This window comes from Dipodomys merriami, unplaced genomic scaffold, assembly GCF_024711535.1.
Source record: "Dipodomys merriami isolate MVZ:Mamm:240054 unplaced genomic scaffold, mDipMer1.0.p SCAF_1, whole genome shotgun sequence".
Lineage (NCBI taxonomy): Eukaryota > Metazoa > Chordata > Mammalia > Rodentia > Heteromyidae > Dipodomys > Dipodomys merriami.
The window spans coordinates 102,570,683-102,589,278 of NW_027202270.1; the positions used below are offsets into that span (position 1 = coordinate 102,570,683).

The following is an 18,596-nucleotide window of genomic DNA, read 5'->3' on the forward strand; positions in this document are numbered from 1 at the left end:
GCTTTCCTGCCCAGGCTGGTTTCAAACTGTGATCCTTAGATCTCTGTGTCATGAGTAGCTAGATTACAGGTATGAGCCACTGGCACCAGGCTGAGGGTCTTGAGTTTGAAGTCTGCTTAGGCTGTATAGCAGGACCTTGTTGAGAGGGGGAGAAGTGAAAAGAGAATGATAAGTGTAAGTGAACCTGTGGAGGGAAGTAGTCTAGATACAAGTAGTAAACTTCATTGTACTAGTGCAAGTTATAACTTCCCTTGCTTTTTCTCCTATAAACCTAGAGAGCATGTACTAATGTTTGTCTTTGTCCTGGAACAATGTCAAGCAGAGTTCTTCATTGTCTGTTCCTGAAGTGCTTTTGTATTCCCTTAATTATCAGAATTAATAATTGCACATAAAGGTATCTATTTCCAGCCTATGTCAGTGGCTCATGCCTGTAGTTCTAGCCATTCAGAAGGCTGAGATCTAAGGATTGAAGTTCAAAGCGAGCCCAGGCAGGAAAGTCTGTGAAACTCTTATCTCCAATTAACTACTCAGAAAAAGCCAGAAATGGTGCTGTGGCCCAAATGTTATAGTACTAGCCTTGAGCACAGACAGCCCAGGCTCTGAGTTCAAGCCCCAGAACTGCCCCCCGCCCCAAAAGGCTCCTCCTTTCATAGAATCTGCCTTGGTACCATCATTTAGTGGTCCAGATGTGTTTTGATTTGTACTATCCTGTTTCCCACATCTAGTCAAGGACTAAGTCTGCTCAGTGCCATTTTATTGAATCTCAGAGGTCTTTCTCTACAACATTACTACCAGTTTTCTCATCTCTTGCTCCCATTACTGCCAAGTCTTCCAATGATCTCCTTACTCTAGTCCAGCATTGTTGCAGTCCATCATTCTGTTCTCTCTAAAAGTGAAGTCACCCCCCTGTTACAAATCCTTTTGGTTTTCCCCCATTGTTCTCAGGCAAGAAAAGACTTAGCACAGCTTACAAGAATCCCTCCACCTGACCTCTGCTTTCATTTCCAGCCTTATTTCTAGTGCTGTCATCCTTCCATAACTCTGCCTGAGCCACATTTAGCACCTTGTACTTCCCAGAACTCAGTATCCTAATAGAGTCCCCACTTTCACATGTGCTGCTCCTTGTCCTTGGAATAATTCATCTGAAAATAAAGCTCTGTGGTCATTGCCTCTCTGGAGATGTCCCTGACCACCCTCCTCACCCATAATCTGAAGCCCTTCCTTTGTGCTCCTTCTTAGCTCTTACTGCATTGTTATAGTCAGAGTAACTGAACTGAGCACCTGTAGCTCATACCTGTAATCCTAGCTAGCCAAAAGGCTGAGCTGAAGATCATTGTTTAAAGCCATCTGAGGCAGTAAAGTCCATAAGACTTTTAATTCCAGTTAACCACCAAAAACCCTGAAGTAGAGCTATGGCTGAAGTGGCAGAGCATCAGCCCTGAGAGAAAAAGCTAAGGGATAACACCCAGGCTCTGAGTTTAAGCCCCAGTATCAGCTCAAAAATTAATTAATTAATAAAACTGAACCCTTACATCTGTATCCCTTGCAGTCCTGGTTAATGACGTATAGAGAAAGTTCTCAATGATTAATGTTAAGGAGTGAACTGGCCTTTTCCCTTTATCAAGACTGTGATTTTAAATACAGAGATTTTTAAATGGAGAGAGAGAGAGAGAGAGAGAGAGAGAGAGAGAGAGAGAGAGAGAGAGAGAGAGAGAGGAGAGAGAAAGAGGCAGGCAAAGGAAAGGAAAGAAAGAAAGGAAAGAAAGACAAAGAAGGAAAGAAAGAGAAAGGAAAAATAGAAAGAAAGGAAGGAAGAAAAGAAGAAAGAAAAAGAAAGGAAAAAAACAGACTTCAGTCACAATCCCTGTATCCAGCTGCCAACTTACAGAAAACAGGATTGAAGGCTATGTTCCATGAAGTCATCAAAAACCTAAGTGTGAGAAATAACAGCCATGTTTCTTTTAAAGACAAAAAATTCTAGACAATTTTAAAAGTTATCAAGCAATTGCAATGTAAGGGGAGCTTTTTTAAATCCTAATGTTTAAAAACTTAGAACTCAGAATTATGAGCATTGTATATTAAATGTTAAGGAATTAAGCTTTTAGATGTGATGATGGTATTGGGCTTATGTTTTTAATTTTTAATTTTTGTTATTGTAAAGGTGAGGTATAGAGGTGTTACAGTTATATGAAGTCAGGTGATGGGTACATGTGCCCATGTTTTTAAGAGTTATATGTTTAGGGGTTGGGAAGGTGGCTCAGTGGTAGATTGCTTGCCTTGCATGCATGAGGCCCTGGGTTTGATTCTTCAGTACCACATAAACAGAAAAAGCCAGAAGTGTCCCTGTGGCTCAAGTGATAGGGTGCTAGCCTTGAGCTGAAGAGCTGAGGGACAGCATCCAGGCCCAGAGTTTAGGCCCCACAACCAACAACAACAAAAAAAGAGCTATATGTTTAAAAATGCATTGACATATTCACAAATGAGGGTATGTGATGTCTGTGATTTATTTCTAAATCATCTATAAGGATGCAGCCCTTCAACCTTGTACCTTCAGTATTAAGCCAAAATAAACCTCTTTTCTTGATTAAAAAATAACCATAGTCATAATAGTAATAAATAATCTGAGGAGGAAGTCTGAAGATAATTTTGTTTCTAAATTTCTATGATCAAACTTTTTTATTGTAAAAACATAAAATAAGACATCATATCCCTGTGCAGCCCACGCTGACCTTGAAATCAAGATCTTCCTTCCTCAGCCTCCTCAGTGTTGGGATTCCAGGTGTGCCCTATCATACCCAGTGCAAACTTTAACTATACAATTAGTTTAATGACATTAAATAATTCACATTGTTGTAATAACCCTGCCACCATCTCTATCCAGAGCTTTCTTATCATCTAGGATGTATTTTTTAATTTTTTCTGTTATTATAAAGGTGATTACAGAGGGGTTACAGTTACATTAAACATAAGCTTATAATCTTGTTTTTTCTTAAGATAGCTTATAAGATATATTCTTATATATGAGGTACATTGACTCTAGTTATCTTGCTCAAGAACTAGAATAGATTTCTTTTTCTATAGACATAAGATTTCAAAGGCTTTAGAGTTTTGAAGACCTTCAGAATACATAGGTCCAGGAAGTACCAAGCCTGTAAAGGGGGAGCTGAAAAGTTGTAAAACTGGGAAAAGGGAATTAAATTTGCTATTTTGATCCTGAAAGATCAAAGGTCTCATCCTCGCTGGCTTCTTCTACTACAACAGCTTTATATGTCCTGAACATGCCTGCACAGTTATTTCTAACACATGTAATCCTACCAATTATATTTTTACCCTAAACTCACAAACTACTTCTCAGCAATTTTATGTCAAAAGTTATAGGTGAGTTTCTTGCTTTTAAATTTTTTATCTTTTTTTTATAAGAAATAAATCAAATTGCAGTAGAAACCAAACCAGAGTATCTTTTAATACTTTTTTTTTTTTTGAGAATTATCCTTTCCACATCTCAAGAACCGTGGTAAAACAGTAGGGAATATAGAAAATAAAAATCCCAAATCAAGAGTCATGAGTTTCATTTAGTTAGCATATCATTTGTTCATGTTTCTTTTCTTCTTGTTGTTGTTGTCTTTTTTTTTTTTTTCCTTGAACTCAGCACCTGGGCACTGACTGTCCCTGAGCTTCTTTTGCTCAAGGTTAGCACTCTACCACTTGAGCCACAGCATCACTTCTGGCTTTTTCTGTTTATATGGTACTGAGGAATCAAGCCAAGGGTCTCATGCATGCTAAGCAAGCACTCATCACTAAGCCACATTTCCAGCCCTTGCTCATGTTTCTTACTGTGTAGAACTGACAGAAATCCAACTCTCAGAAATTCAACTTTTTATGATTGATGCATTTAGATCCTTTATATTTCATGTAGTTATTGATGTAAAGTTTACACCTGCCATTTTACTTTTTGTTTTCTGTCTGTTGACTGTAGTTTTTCTGTTTTATTTTTTCTGCCCTCCTGCAGACTATTTGAACCTTGTTTTAGGTTTCCACTTATACTTCTCCTTAGTGGGTTTCTTTTTCTTTTAGTCCATAGTGAATAGTGCATACTTTTTCTGTGTAGCATTTTTAGTTGTCATTCTAGGTGTGAATCTGTGTTATAGCTACTGGTGTCATTATTTTAACAAGCTTTCTGATGAGACTGCCTTGCTTTGGCCAGAGAGAACAGATGTTTGCCCTGCTTTTCTTTTTTTTTTGGCGGGGTGGGGTCCGGTCGTGGGGCCTGAACTCTGGGCCTGGATGCTGTCCCTCAGCTCTTCAGCTCAAGGCCAGTGCTCTACCACTTCCGGCTTTTTTCTTTTTGCTTATGTGGTGCTGAGGAATCGAACACAGGGCCTCATGCATGCAAGGCAAGCGCTCTACCACTGAGCCACCTTCCCAGCCCCTTGCCCTGCTTTTCTTTTTTTTTTCTTTTTTTTTTTGGGGGGGGGGATCCAGTCATGGGGCCTGAACTCTTGGCCTGGGTGCTGTCCCTCAGCTCTTCAGCTCAAGGCTAACACTCTACCACTTGAGCCACAGCACCACTTCCGGCTTTTTTCTTTTTGCTTATGTGGTGCTGAGGAATCGAACCCAGGGCCTCATGCACGCAAGGCAAGCGCTCTACCACTGAGCCACCTTCCCAGCCCCCTCTGCTTTTCTTGTTTGCATACAGCTGCATTTCCTGATTAACAACTTCTTCAGCTCTAAGGCTAAGACATATAGGAGCCCACCCCTATGTCATTCAAAATCCTTAGCCAGCTTTCCTTTTCTTCTTACATCCGGAGGTTTTAGTTATACTAAAACAATGAAGAAACATATCTCTACTCTGTTCTCCCTCTCAGTTGTTTGTTTCTGAGACAGAGTCTTATTTTGTAGAACTTAGGACTTCTTAGTTGTTTTTGGTTTTCTTTCTTCTCTCCTCCCTCTTTCCTCCTTCCTCTCTTCTACCTCTCTCTCTCTCTCTCTCTCTCTCTCTCTCTCTCTCTCTCTCTCTCTCTCTCTCTCTCTCTCTCTCTCTCCATTATCCCCCACCCACCACCTCCCCCCAATACTGGCTATTGAATCCAAGTCCTTGCTTGGAAATTGTCTCTCTGTCTTGGAATTTATTCTAGAGGAACCTTTTTTTTTAAGGGGGTGGGGGGGCACGGGGAGAGCTGGTCATGGGGCTTGAGCTCTGGGCCTGGGCGCTGAACCTGATCTCCTCAGCTCAAGGCAAGTGCTCTACCACTTGAACCACAGTGCTACTTCCAGTTTTCTGGTGGTTAATTGGAAATGAGTCTCATGGACTTTCCAGCCCAGGCTGGCTTTGAACCACGATCCTCAGATCTCAGCCTCATGAGTAGCTAGGATTACAGGCGTGAGCCATTAGTGCCCCGCATGGAAGTTAAGCTTTTATAGCTGGATTGTCAAAGTGTTTCAGGAAACAGTACCTTTATTCTTCCCACCCACTCATCTTTACTATGTCTTCTATCTATTCTTTTTAGAGCTACTATTAATAGAAGCCTCTCAGCCACAAGATGGTGCTCCAGCGTAGTTCAAGATAGGGTTTTTCTGCCTTTTCTTGGACTCTCAGCCTTTAACTTAATAATTAGTCACCTCTGAGCCAGGATATAACTTCAAAGACCCATTTGGTTTTTTTTTTTCAATTATGTCTTCTTAGCTGCATGGAAACTTAAGAAATCAATATCAAAAGCGGGGATGGTGGTTCCATTTCTGGGGTGTGTGTGTGTGTGTGTGTGTGTGTGTGTGTGTGTGTGTGTGTGTGTGTGTGTGTGTGTGTGTGTGTGTGTGTGTGTGTGTGTGTGTGTGTGTGTGTGTGTGTGTGTGTGTGTGTGTGTGTGTGTGTTGGGGGGTCTGGGGGGGGCAGGTATGTTCCTATGGATCCATCTACGGGTTCCTGAGTCTATGCAAGCACACTCAATGAGCTGACATACCCAGACTTCTTTTAAAAAATTGTCCAGATGCCGGGCGCTGGTGGCTCACGCCTGTAATCCTAGCTACTCAGGAGGCTGAGATCTGAGGATCGCAGTTCAAACCAGCCCGGGCAGGACAGACCGTGAGACTCCTATCTCCAATAAACCACCAGAAAACCAGAAGTGGCGCTGTAGCTCAAGTGGTAGAGCGCTTGCCTTGAGCTGAAGAGCTGAGGGACAGCACCCAGGCCCAGAGTTCAAGCCCCAGGACTGACCAAAAAAAAAAAATTGTCCAGGCTAGGTGGTCTGGAACTTGCTTGAGATTTTTCGCTTGACCTAAAGATCTTGGTGTATGTTTTGTGTCTTACAGCTATTGAATGTAGTTTCTCAACTAGCTAAGCAGAATCTTCAACTACTGGTCCTGGGCCGGAAACACATGCTAACACGTCATGCCCGATGGAGAAAAGATGAAATGGAAATGATACGAAAGCAAGCCAGCTGTTTCTTTGCTGATAATATGTGAGTATTAGATATAACAAGTGAATTTACACTAAGCTCCATCATTTGCTTGTTAGTTACCTATTTTACCATTTTACAAAGTGCATTCATATCTGTCAACCTGATTTTTTTTAATCTAAGGAAGCTTACAAAAATTAAATTTCTATAACAGAATAAAGTTAAGTAGAAGAAATCAGGATAAAGGAATGAGAGGAAAGTAAGTCAGGAGTGAGATTAGTATACCTAATACATATCGGAAGAGTCATTTAGCCAAATACTTGGTTATGAACACCTTCTCTATTCTTTGTGAAAGAATGATGCTTAAGACAAAGGCCCTGTCTTTTTAGGACTAAAGAAACAGGTAAGCCGGGCGCTGGTGGCTCACGCCTGTAATCCTAGCTACTCAGGAGGCTGAGATCTGAGGATCGCGGTTCAAAGCCAGCCTGGGCAGGAGAGACCGTGAGACTCCTATCTCCAATAAACCACCAGAAAACCGGAAGTGGCGCTGTAGCTCAAGTGGTAGAGCGCTCGCCTTGAGCTGAAGAGCTGAGGGACAGCGCCCAGGCCCAGAGTTCAAGCCCCATGACCGACAAAAAAAAAAAAAAAAGAAATAGGTAATCAAGTCAGCCAGTATTCATCCAATGAGTATAAGAAGGCATAGTGGGTAGGAAAGGATTAGGTAGGTATTAGGTCAAAAGGTATGGCTGAGAGCACGGTGGGGCCAGTGGTTCATGCCTATAATCCTAGCTACTCAGGAGGCTGAAGTCTGAGGATCATGGTTCAAAGCCAGCCTGGGCAGGAAAGTCCCTGTGAGACTCTTAGTTCCAATTAACGTCTCAAAAACCAGAAGTGGCGCCGTGGCTCAAGTGGTAGAGCGCTACCCTTGATCTGAAAAGCTCAGGGACAGTGCCCAGGCCCAGAGTCCAAACCCCATGGCCAACAAAAGAAAATAAAAAAAGTGGAGTGGGCAGGAAAGACTTTGTCTGAGGGAGCAGATGTGATTTAAAAAAAAAAAAAAAAAAGGAATGAATCATTTGAGAAAGGGGAGGGAGAGTGGGAATACATCCCAGAGAGAGGGAACAGAAGCCCTGGGTTCAAAAGCCCTGGGTCAGGAATTTACTTGACATTTATGAGGAAGGCAAGAGGGCCAGTGTGGATCAGGTAGATAATAGAAAGTAAAAATGTTGGGAGTTGGGGGCATTGTTGTTGTTTTGTATGCAGGCTTTAAGTAAGGGCCTTGAGCCTTCTTCAGCCTTTTTGCTCATGGATGGCTATCTACCACTAAGCCATGACTCTACTCCAGCATTTTGTTATTTAATGGAGACAAGTCTCTTGAATCTGTCTACCCATGCTGGCTCCCAAACTGTAGTCCTCAGAGCTCAGTCTTCTGAGTAGCTAGGATTATAGGTTTGAGGCACAGGTACACCCAATGAAAATGACAAGTTTTGAGATCAAAGAGAAGACAGACCACATCACAGAGGACTTCATTGCTTCTGGTAGGTAAGCAAGAACATTGGATTTTGTTCTAAATATAGAGAGCTACAGTTTCCAGTGTCTGCAGAGACAAATTGCAGGCTCTTGGTCTTTTCAAAGAAAGGATTTTGAGGAAACACAGGAGATTTTAACAGAGAGACATTTATTGAGGCAAAAACAAATAGAAAAGCAAAAGTAAGATGGTAGGCCATGTGCTAGGTGCTGATGGCTCCTGTCTGTAATCCTGCCTACTTTGGAGACTGAGATCTAAGGATCAAGGTTCAAAGCCAGTCCAGGCAAGAAAGTCTGTGAGAGTCTTTTCTCTAATTAACTAGCCAGAAGTGAAGCTATGGCTCAATTGGAACTGTAGGAAAATGCCCAAGCCCTGAGTTCAAGGACCAATATTTACATGTGCATGCACGCATGTGTACACGTGCACACACACACACACACACACACACACACACACACACACACACACGATAACTTAAGCTGGATGTGGAGTGGTACTTGCCTGTAATCAGAGCACTTGGGAGGCTAAATCAAGAGGATAGAGAATTCAAGGTCAGCCTGGGCTCTTGTCAGAAGAAGAGGAAGGAGGAAGGGGGGAGGAGGGAGGGGGAGGAGGAGGAGGAGGAAGAATCAAGTGTGATTACTTCATAGTACTTATTCGTTTCTCCTTTTGGGGGGGGGGGGAACAGGGTAGTCCAAAGCATCTGTTATTTAATGAAGGTAAAATGGCTCTCAATGCATGCAGCAAGAGGCTACTTTCATTCAGATCCCAAGCCAGATCTCTTTTTTTTTAGCTGGAAAAAGTATTAGCAACACAGGTCCACATTAGGAGTGCAGGCTTAGCTCACATCATAGCCCCGCCACTACCCATCTGTGTTTCCCTTCTCTATGATTGCATCTTTTCATATATAATCTGGTGGGCTTGCTTTTTAGATTGAGTTAATACTTATAAATAACACATGTAAAACATAGCACTAAGTACGTAGAAAGCACATGTTGGTACTACCATCATCATTTTTCTTACTTGGAAGAATTAGATAAATGCAGTATTACAACCAAGCCTCTTGAAAATTAATCTCATGGCTTGGTTTAGAGTTTTTACATCAAGCTCAAGTTCCAAACTGAGAAAGATTGATTTCTTGATCTTCTGCATCTCTGCATTTAAATATTAAAAGTTTAAACATTAACTCTATTTTCCACTAATATACCAAACAAGCCTTTTCAAAGAGAGAACAGCAGAGTGGAGCCCCATATAAGTATCACCTAGATGCAACAATTATGATTTTGCTAATCTTGTTCTATAACTTCCTATGTTTTCAAATTTTACCTGAGATAGTTCAGTGTAAGGTGAACTTCAAATAAGGTCCTGTTTGGGTCATTTGATCAAGGCATAAGGTACTTGTATCAGAGATTGCAGTCCCGAGCCAAGGTAGTTAACTGCTGTTTCTATAGCACATCTAGGAAATGGTAAGTGCTAAGAAAGTCTTCTAGAGTGTCCGAGTTACTGACCTTTCTTTTTTTTGAGGGGGGGGGGGGGTCCGGTCGTGGGGCCTGAACTCTGGGCCTGGGCACTGTCCTTCAGCTCTTCAGCTCAAGGCTAGCGCTCCACCACTTGAGCCACAGCGCCACTTCCGGCTTTTTTCTTTTTGCTTATGTGGTGCTGAGGAATCGAACCTCATGCATGCAAGGCAAGCGCTCTACCACTGAGCCACCTTCCCAGCCCATTTACTGACCTTTCTGAAAGCAGGACTTGCTTTCAGGTGACTTTCCTGGTGACTTCCCACAAGCCGCTTGGGGCTACAGTTTCAGACTTGAAGACAAAATTAAAAAGTGTTACCCTGCCCTCCGTTTTGGAAGTTCTGGCGGTTTCTTGAATTTGGATGAGGAAAGGGGGAATAAACTACTCTGGTAAATGAAGCTAACAGGAAAAAGGCCCACAGACAACCAGCTTTTTTAAATTTTTAATTGTTATTAAAGAATGTATAAAAGGGTTACATTGTGTAAGTCAGTTTATGAGTACAATGCTTCTTGGCCAGTGTCACCCCTTCCTTATTCCACCCCCCTTTCCCCGCACCACCACCTCCACCCATCCCTAGGCAACTAGTTTTTAAATGTGTAGAGAATTGTTGGAATTCTTTGTTCTAGTAGAATTGCCTAGTTGGACTTTTAGAGCATTCCTTGCCCTCAGTTTTCCAGTTGGTTCTACACAGTGTTGTTATAGTTCAGGACTTCCAGGTGCTTTCTCTATGAAATGATGTCTGTTAAGAATTCAGAGCAGGGCTGGGAAGGTGGCTCAGTGGTAGAGCGCTTGCCTTGCATGCATGAGGCCCTGGGTTCGATTCCTCAGCACCACATAAGCAAAAAAGAAAAAAGCTGGAAGTGGCGCTGTGGCTCAAGTGGTAGAGCGCTAGCCTTAAGCTGAAGAGCTGAGGGACAGCGCCCAGGCCCAGAGTTCAGGCCCCACAACCGAATAAAAAAAAAAAAAAGAATTCAGAGCAGAGCGGGGCGCCGGTGGCGCATGCCTGTAATCCTAGCTACTTAGGAGGCTGAGATCTGAGGATCGTGGTTCAAAACCAGCACAGGCAGGAAAGTCCATGATACTCTTATCTCCAATAAACCACTAGAAAACCGGAAGTGGCACTGTGGCTCAAGCGCTCCTCGCCTTGAACTGAAGAGCTGAGGGACAGCGCCCAAGCCCAGAGTTCAAGCCCCATGACTGACCCCCCCCCCAAAAAAAAGAATTCAGAGCAGTTCATTGTTTCTTCTTCCCTCTCCCCTACTTCCCTCTCTCCCTCCCTTTCTCTCTCCTTTCTTCTTTCCTTCTTTCCTTTGCTCGCTCAACCTCTTTTGTTTAGTATGTGTAACTTGAAGCTAATTTGTACTACTAGATATCTGACGGGAGCCACAGATACAGAATCTGTATTGTTCTTACTGAAACATAGCATGGAATTAACATTAAACTTAAATAAAACAAACCTAAATGAAAAATGCCAAAAAAAAAAAAAAAAGAATTCAGAGGAAATGGAGTCTCTCTGCAGTAATAATTAAAGCCTGTTCTGCTCTGCTGAGGTCTCTACCGTCCCACCTTTCATCCACTTGATCTTTCCTAAGACTAATGACTCCGTTTCCTAACATCAGCACTAGAAAAACAGGCAACACCAAACAAAATACAAGATAAAATTTAACACAAAACTTTTGTCAACAATAAATAAAATTTAACAGGAAAAGGGGATGGGGCTGAGAATATGGCTTAGTGGTAGAGTGCTTGCCTAGCATGCATGAAGCCCTGGGTTCAATATCTTAGTACCACATAAACAGAAAAAGCCAGAAGTAGAGGTGGCTCAAGTTGTAGAGTGCTAGCCTTAAGCAAAAAGAAGCTCAGGGCCGGGCGCTGGTGGCTCACGCCTGTAATCCTAGCTACTCAGGAGGCTGAGATCTGAGGATCGCGGTTCAAAGCCAGCCCGGGCAGGAGAGACCGTGAGACTCCTATCTCCAATAAACCACCAGAAAACCGGCGCTGTAGCTCAAGTGGTAGAGTGCTCGCCTTGAGCTGAAGAGCTGAGGGACAGCGCCCAGGCCCAGAGTTCAAGCCCCACGGCCGACAAAAAAAAAAAAAAAAAAAAAAAAAAAGAAGCTCAGGGACAGTGCCCAAGCCTGAGCTCAAGCCCCAGGACTGGCAAAAAGAAAAAAAAAAGAATTCTGAGGCCTGATACTGGTGGCTCATGCCTATAATCCTAGCTACCCAGGAGCTTGAGAACTAAGGATTGATATTTGGACCCAGCTCTGGCAGACAAATCCATGAGATTGTTATTTCCAATTAACCAGCAAAATAGAAAAGAAAAGCCAGAAATGGAGGTATGTGTGGCTCAATTAGTAGATCCCCAGCCTTGAGTGAAAAAGCTAAGCCAGACTGAGAGGCCTTGGGTTCAAGCCCTAGATGCCAGTACAGAAAAAAAAAGAAAGGAAGAAAGGAAGGAAAGAAGGAGGGAAAGAAGGAAGAAAGGAAGGAAAGAAAGAAAGAAAGAAAGAAAGAAAGAAAGAAAGAAAGAAAGAAAGAAAGAAGAAAGAAAGAAAGAAAGAAGAAAGAAAGAAATCCAACAAAAGTGGGAGGAATAAACAGGTTTTAAAAATATACACTATCTTTTTTTTTTTTTTAAGCTGGGCCTGGGCCTGGGCTCTGTCCCTGAGCCTCTCTGTATTCAAGGCTAGTGCTCTACCACTTGAGTGCTCTACCACTTGAGACATAGTACCACTTCCAGCTTTTTCTGCTTATATGGTACTGAGGAATCATAACCAGGGCTTCATGCATGCCAAGCAAACACTCTAACCATTAAGCCACATTCCCAGCCCACACTACCTTCTTTTGTGTATGTTTGATTGTGTCTTTCTTATGCCCTGTTCAGCTCAGAGGATGATCCATTCCTCCTATATGCCACACTGAACTCGGGGAATCACTGCAAGTTTATCACAAACGACCTGATGCGGGACCACAAGGCCTGTCTTCCTGATGTCAAGACCCAACACCTGTTCTTTAAGTGGCAACAGGGACATCAGCTGGCAATTATAAATAGGTTTCCAGGATCAAAAATAACCTTTCAGGTATGGTATCTATTCTCTATGTAATGTTAAGAACCAAGTACATAGTATGAATGTGGTATAACTTTTAAAAGTTGTTCTCACTAGGAAAAAGGATAAGTTAGTGAAGTAACTCAGGTTAATTATTAAGCTTGGGTCATTCCATAATGTAGACATATTTCAAACCATATTCACAATGAATATATATAAATAATTTGTTTTTGTTCTTTTTTTTTTTTTTTTTTTTTTTTTTTTGGTCCAGTCGTGGGGCCTGAACTCTGTGGGCCTGGGCGCTGTCCCTCAGCTCTTCAGCTCAAGGCTAGCGCTCTACCACTTGAGCCACAGTGCCACTTCCGGCTTTTTTCTTTTTTCTTATGTGGTGCTGAGGAATTGAACCCAGGGCCTCAGGCATGCAAGGCAAGCACTCTACCACTGAGCCACCTTCCCAGCCCCTGTTTTTGTTCATTTTTAAAATGAATAAGGGGCTAGGACTCAGTGGTAGAGTACTTGTCTATCATACATGAAGCCCTGGGTTCAATTCCTCAGTACCACATAAGCAAAAAAAGCTGGAAGTTGTGCAGTGGCTCACGTGGTAGAATGTTATCCTTGAACAAAAGAAGTTCAGGGACAATGCTTAGGCACTGAGTTCAAGCCCCGTGACTAGCAAAATAAAAATAAGGGATTCAATCAGCAAAACTAACACTGTATTATAAGAAATGGTACAGGACAGGGCTGGGAAGGTGGCTCAGTGGTAGAGCGCTTGCCTTGTATGCATGAGCCCCTGGTTCGATTCCTCAGCACCACATAAGCAAAAAGAAAAAAGTTATAAGTGATGCTGTGGCTCAAGTGGTAGAGCGCTAGCCTTGAGCTGAAGAGCTGAGGGACAGTGCCCAGGCCCAGAGTTCAGGTCCACGACCGGACCCCAAAAAAAAAAGAAATGGTACAGGACAGATGACATGGTTGAAAGTGGGCCAGGCTCCAATGAAATAAGATTAGCCATGAGTTGTTAATAGCTGAAGCTAGGTGATGGGCACATGGCAGTTCTTATGGTGTTTTTCTTCTTTCATATATTTGAAAATTTTCTCACAAACAAATGAATGAAGGCAACAAAAAGATTCTTTTTGGAAGTCAAGTGGTGGTTGCTTATGCCTGTAATCATAGCTATTCAGGAGGCTGAGACCTGAAGGATCACAATTCAGTCAGCCTAGGCAGAAAAATTCCAATTAACCAGCAAACGAGTGATCCTCTTAAGAAAACCTACTGGTGGTTCACACCTATATTTCTAGCTACTTGGGAGGCTAAAAATGTGATGCTGTCATCCCAACAATGATAGAAACAACAAAAAAAGAAGAAACGAACACCAAAAACCTAAAATAAGCATATCAAGGCAGATCCAGGTACACACCTGGAGAAGAAGCAAGACCTCATCTTAAAAATAACCATTACAGCTGGGTGCCCGGTGGCTCATGCCTGTAATCCCAGCTACTCAGGAGGCTGAGATCTGAGGATCGAGGTTCAAAGCCAACCCAGGCAGGAAAGTCCCTGAGACTTTATCTCCAATTAACCACTGAAAAACAGGAAGTGGTGCTGTGGCTCCAGTGGTAGAGCATTTGCCTTGAGCTGAAGTGCTCAGGGACAGTGCTCAGGGACAATACTCAGGGCCAGAGTTCAAGTTCCATGACTGACCAAAAAAAAAAAAAAAAATTACAAAACAGGACTAGGTAGTACCTACATTGCTAGCATGAGGCCTGAAGTTCAAACACTAGTACAAAGGAAGGAAGGAATTTTCAATACCAATTTTCAGTATTAGCTGCTCTTTGAAAATCTACTTTTAAATAGAACAGAGGCTACCTTTCAAAGAAATTGAGAAGTTGTTGGAAAATGGGGAAATAGCTAGGATACCTTGTATTGTTATTCTCAATGTTTGGTTCTCTTTTTTATTCAACAGCGTATTCTCAGATATGACACAGTTGTGCAAACAACTGGAGACTCGTGGCACATACCTTATGATGAAGACCTGGTGGAAAGATATTCCTATGAAGTGCCAACCAAATGGCTTTGCCTGCAGCGAAAGACTTAAAAGACTTACTTACCACAGCCTTTGTGTTTGGGTACCCTCTTGGTTGGTAGCAGAGCTCATAAATTGAATCTTGTTTAGGATATTATCTCTGTCCTGAAGATAAGAAGGTTTTATTGACACTGTTTGTTCCAGGCAACATTCATTTATTATTATTATTATTATTATGTAGTTGCATAAAGAGTTACATTTCCATAAGTAAGGTTATGAATACAGGAATACAGTGCATCTTGATTAATATCGTTCTCCATTTCTCTCTCCCAATATTACCCTAAAGTTAACAAATTGATAGATTTTTTTTTTTTTTTGCTGGTCTTAGGGCTTGAACTCAGGGCCTGGGTGCTGTCCCTGAGCTTCTTTGTGCCCAAGCTAGCTCTCTACCACTTGAGCCACAGAGCCATTTCTTTTTTTCAGTAGTTTATTGAAGGTAAAAGTCTTACAGATTTTTCCACCTAGGCTGGCTTCGAATTGCAATCCTCAGATCTCAGCCTCCTGAGTGTCTAGGGTTACAGGCATGAGCTTAACAAATTGATTTTTTTAATTAAATGAGAGAAAATATTTTGTTATATGAGCTGTATTGTTTTACTTTAACATTTGTTCTTGGAGAATTGAGGGATCTACAGGAGAATGAAGCCTGCATTTCTCCTTCAGAGCCAGCTATTTCTCATTGGTGTCATTTGGTGTCTATTTTGCTACTTCTTACTTTACTTTCCAGGCCTAACAATTGTTTCTTCTTCATTTTAAAACTTAAATTATAAACCCTTTCCAAATTAATTCAACATTTTGTTAGGGTTTTGTTCTTTTTTTTTTTTGGGGGGGTCCGGTTGTGGGGCCTGAACTCTGGGCCTGGGTGCTGTCCCTCAGCTCTTCAGCTCAAGGCTAGCGCTCTACCACTTGAGCCACAGCGCCACTTCCGGCTTTTTTTTTTTTTGCTTATATGGTGCTGAGGAATCAAACCCAGGGCCTCAGGCTTGCAAGGCAAGCGCTCTACCACTGAGCCACCTTCCCAGCCCTAGGGTTTTGTTCTTGTTTTTTGTTTTTTTCTGTTAAAGAGACAAGGTCAGTTTTCCAGGGTGCAGGTAGTTTATGCCTATAATCCTTGCTACTCAGAAGGCTGAAATCTAAGGATCATGGTTTAAAGCCAGCCTAGGCAGACAAATCCACAGGACTTATCTCCAATTAACCAGAAAAAAGCAGAACTGGAGGCATGGCTTAGCTGGTGAGGTGTCAGCCATGTGCGAAAAAGCTGAGCATATGTACTGAGCGAGCACAGTACTGGCACAAAAAAGAAGAGAGACAGAGTCTCACTAAGTTGCCCAGACTGGCCATGAAAATCTGGGCTCAAGTGCTCCTTCTATGTCAGCTTGCAAGTAACGGGGACTACAGGCACATACACTTTGCCTAGTTTATGACTGCTATTAATTTCATCAGTCAGTATAAGAGAGTTCTAAAGTATACAGTTTTTCAGTAATCAAGTTTAACTTAGTTTAATAATGTCATTAAATTTTAATAGTTGCCTCTCTGTTTTATTCTCCAATTAGCTACGTTATTTTTCATGGCCCTTGATCTCAACTGAAAATTTTCATGTATATTCTTTATGACACTTCTTTCTTTACCCATATGTAGTATATTATTTAATATTTTAAGAATAGGAACAATTAATCATTCTGGTTTTATCATTTAAAAATTTGTTGTTGTTGTTGTTGTTGTTGGTCGTGGGGCTTGAACTCTGGGCCTGGGCGCTGTTCCTCAGCTCTTCAGCTCAAAGCTGAAGCAACACAAAGCCACAGCAACACTTCTGGTTTTCTGGTGGTTATTTGGAGATAAGAGTCTCATGGACTTTCCTGCCTGGGCTGGCTTTGAAGCACGATCCTCACATCTCAGCCTCCTGAGTAGCTAGGATTATAGGCATGAGCCCCCAGCACCTGGCTCATTTTTAAATTTTAAGTGGTTGTACAAAAGGGTTTTATTCCATGTCAGATTGAGTAACTACCTTGTTTTATGTTTTGGGGGGTTTTGGGGGGAGGAGGTTTTGTGTGTGTATGTGTGCTGGTCCTGGGGCTTAACCTCAGCGCCTGAGTGCTGTCCCTGACCTTTTTTACTCAAGACTAGCACTCTACCATTTGAGCCATGGCTGCCCTTCCAGCTCTTTTGGTAATTTAGTGAAGATAAGAGTCTCACAGAGAGCTGGGATGTAGCTCAGTGGCAAAGTGCTTGCCTAGCAATTGCAACATCCTGGGTTGTACCAAAAAAAAAAAAAAAGACAAACATCAACAACAACAACAACAACAAAGAGCAGGGTGGGAAGGAGAACAGATGAAAATGAGAGAGGAGATAACACTGTTCGAAAAAGAAATGTACTCATAACCTTACCTATCTAACTGTAACCTCTCTGTATATTACCTTTATAATAAAAAAAATATACGATTTTTTAAAAAAAGAGTCTCACAGAGTTTTCTGCCTTTGGTTTTGTTTTGTTTTGCTTTTTCCAGTCCTGGGGCTTGAACTCAGGGCCTGGGCACTGTCCCTGAGCTTCTTTTGTTCAAGGCTAGCACTCTACCACTTGAGCCACAACACAATTTTGGCTTTTTCTATTTATGTGGTACTGAGGAATCAAACTCAGGGCTTTATGCATGCTAGACAAGCACTCTACCACTGAGCCACATTCCCAGCCTAGTGCCATTGTTTTTTAAATTAGTGGTTTTTATCAGTGGTTGCCTGAGAGAAGGGAGTTAAGAACTTTCTTCAGATGATAGAGTTCTATATATTGATCTAGGTAATGATAACAGGTACATGTGTGTGTGTGTGTGTGTGTGTGTGTGTGTATTGTTGTAATTCATCACACTAAACACTTAAAATGGATTCATTTAAGAACATACACACACACACACATACACACACACCTCTCAAAAATTTATACTTTCATAAAAAAGTGACTTGCCAAGCTTGGTGTCTCAAGCCTATAATACTGGCTATTTGAGAACTGGAGACTAGGGATCAAGATTCCAGGCTTAGGTAGGCACTGGTGGCTCATGCTTATAATTCTAACTACTCAGGAGACTGAGATGTGAGGATTGCAATTGAAAGCCAGCCAGAGCAAGAAAATCTGTGAGACTTTTTTGGGGGGAAGGGGGTGGTCATGGGGCTTGAACTTAGGGCCTGGGTGCTGCTGTCCCCCAGCTCTTTCACTCAAGATTAGTGCTCTGGTTTTCTATTGGTTAACTGGAGATAAGACTCCTGGGGACTTTTCTGAACAGGCTGGCTTCAAACTGTGATCCTCAAATCTCAGCCTTCTGAGCAGCTAGGATTACAGATTTGAGCTACCACCACCCGGCTGTGAGACTCCTGCCTCCACTTAATTGCTGTGAGTCTGCCCTGCCTGGTGGATACTTTTAGTCAGTTGTGAAGCCTTTGAAAGGGCATTAACTCTGACTCTTGAAACAAAGGAGGGGATTTACTTAGAAAGGGGATATACTATCCAGGTTCTGGTGGCTAGCTACTCAGAAAGCTGAGATTTGAGGCTCACAGTTCAAAGCCAGCTGGGGCAGAAAAGTCCATGAAACCTTTTTTTTTTTTTTGGTCAGTTGTAGAGCTGAACTCTGGGTCTGGGTGCTGTCCCTCAGCTCTTCAGCTCAAGGCTAGCACTCTACCACTTTAGCCACAGTGCCACTTCCGGCTTTTTCTGTATACATGGTACTAAGGAATTGAACCCAGGGCCTCATGCATTTGAGGCAAGCACTCTACCACTAAACCACCTTCCCAGCCTTCCATGAAACTCTTACCCCCAATTAACCCCCGGAAACCAGGAGTGACCCTGTGGCTCAAAGTGGTAGAGTGCTAGCCTTGAGTGAAAAAGCTCAGGGACAGCGCCCAGGCCCTGAGCTCAATTCCCAGATCAACAAAAAAAGATTTTGTTTTTCCTTCTAGCGTATTGAATTTAGGTTATCTTTTCCTCCTTCTATTTACAGACCCAATGAAAAGAAAATCTCAATGGAGTTTTATCAGTACTCCACTGGGAATACTTC

General features: G+C 42.3%; 1 protein-coding gene across 3 annotated transcripts in view; it reads left to right on the top strand.

The window, feature by feature from the left end:
* The window catches only part of Prorp (protein only RNase P catalytic subunit), a 138,264-nt gene extending 121,423 nt beyond the window's left edge, over positions 1 to 16,841 (top strand). For all 3 annotated transcript variants that reach the window (XM_070026584.1, XM_070026589.1, XM_070026600.1), the window contains 3 exons: positions 6,307 to 6,455; positions 12,323 to 12,518; positions 14,443 to 16,841. In XM_070026584.1, the coding sequence (XP_069882685.1) occupies positions 6,307 to 6,455; positions 12,323 to 12,518; positions 14,443 to 14,574 (477 nt within the window). In that variant the 3' untranslated portion in view covers positions 14,575 to 16,841. The remainder of the gene's footprint in view (positions 1 to 6,306; positions 6,456 to 12,322; positions 12,519 to 14,442) is intronic.
* The last annotated feature ends 1,755 nt before the right edge of the window (positions 16,842 to 18,596 follow it).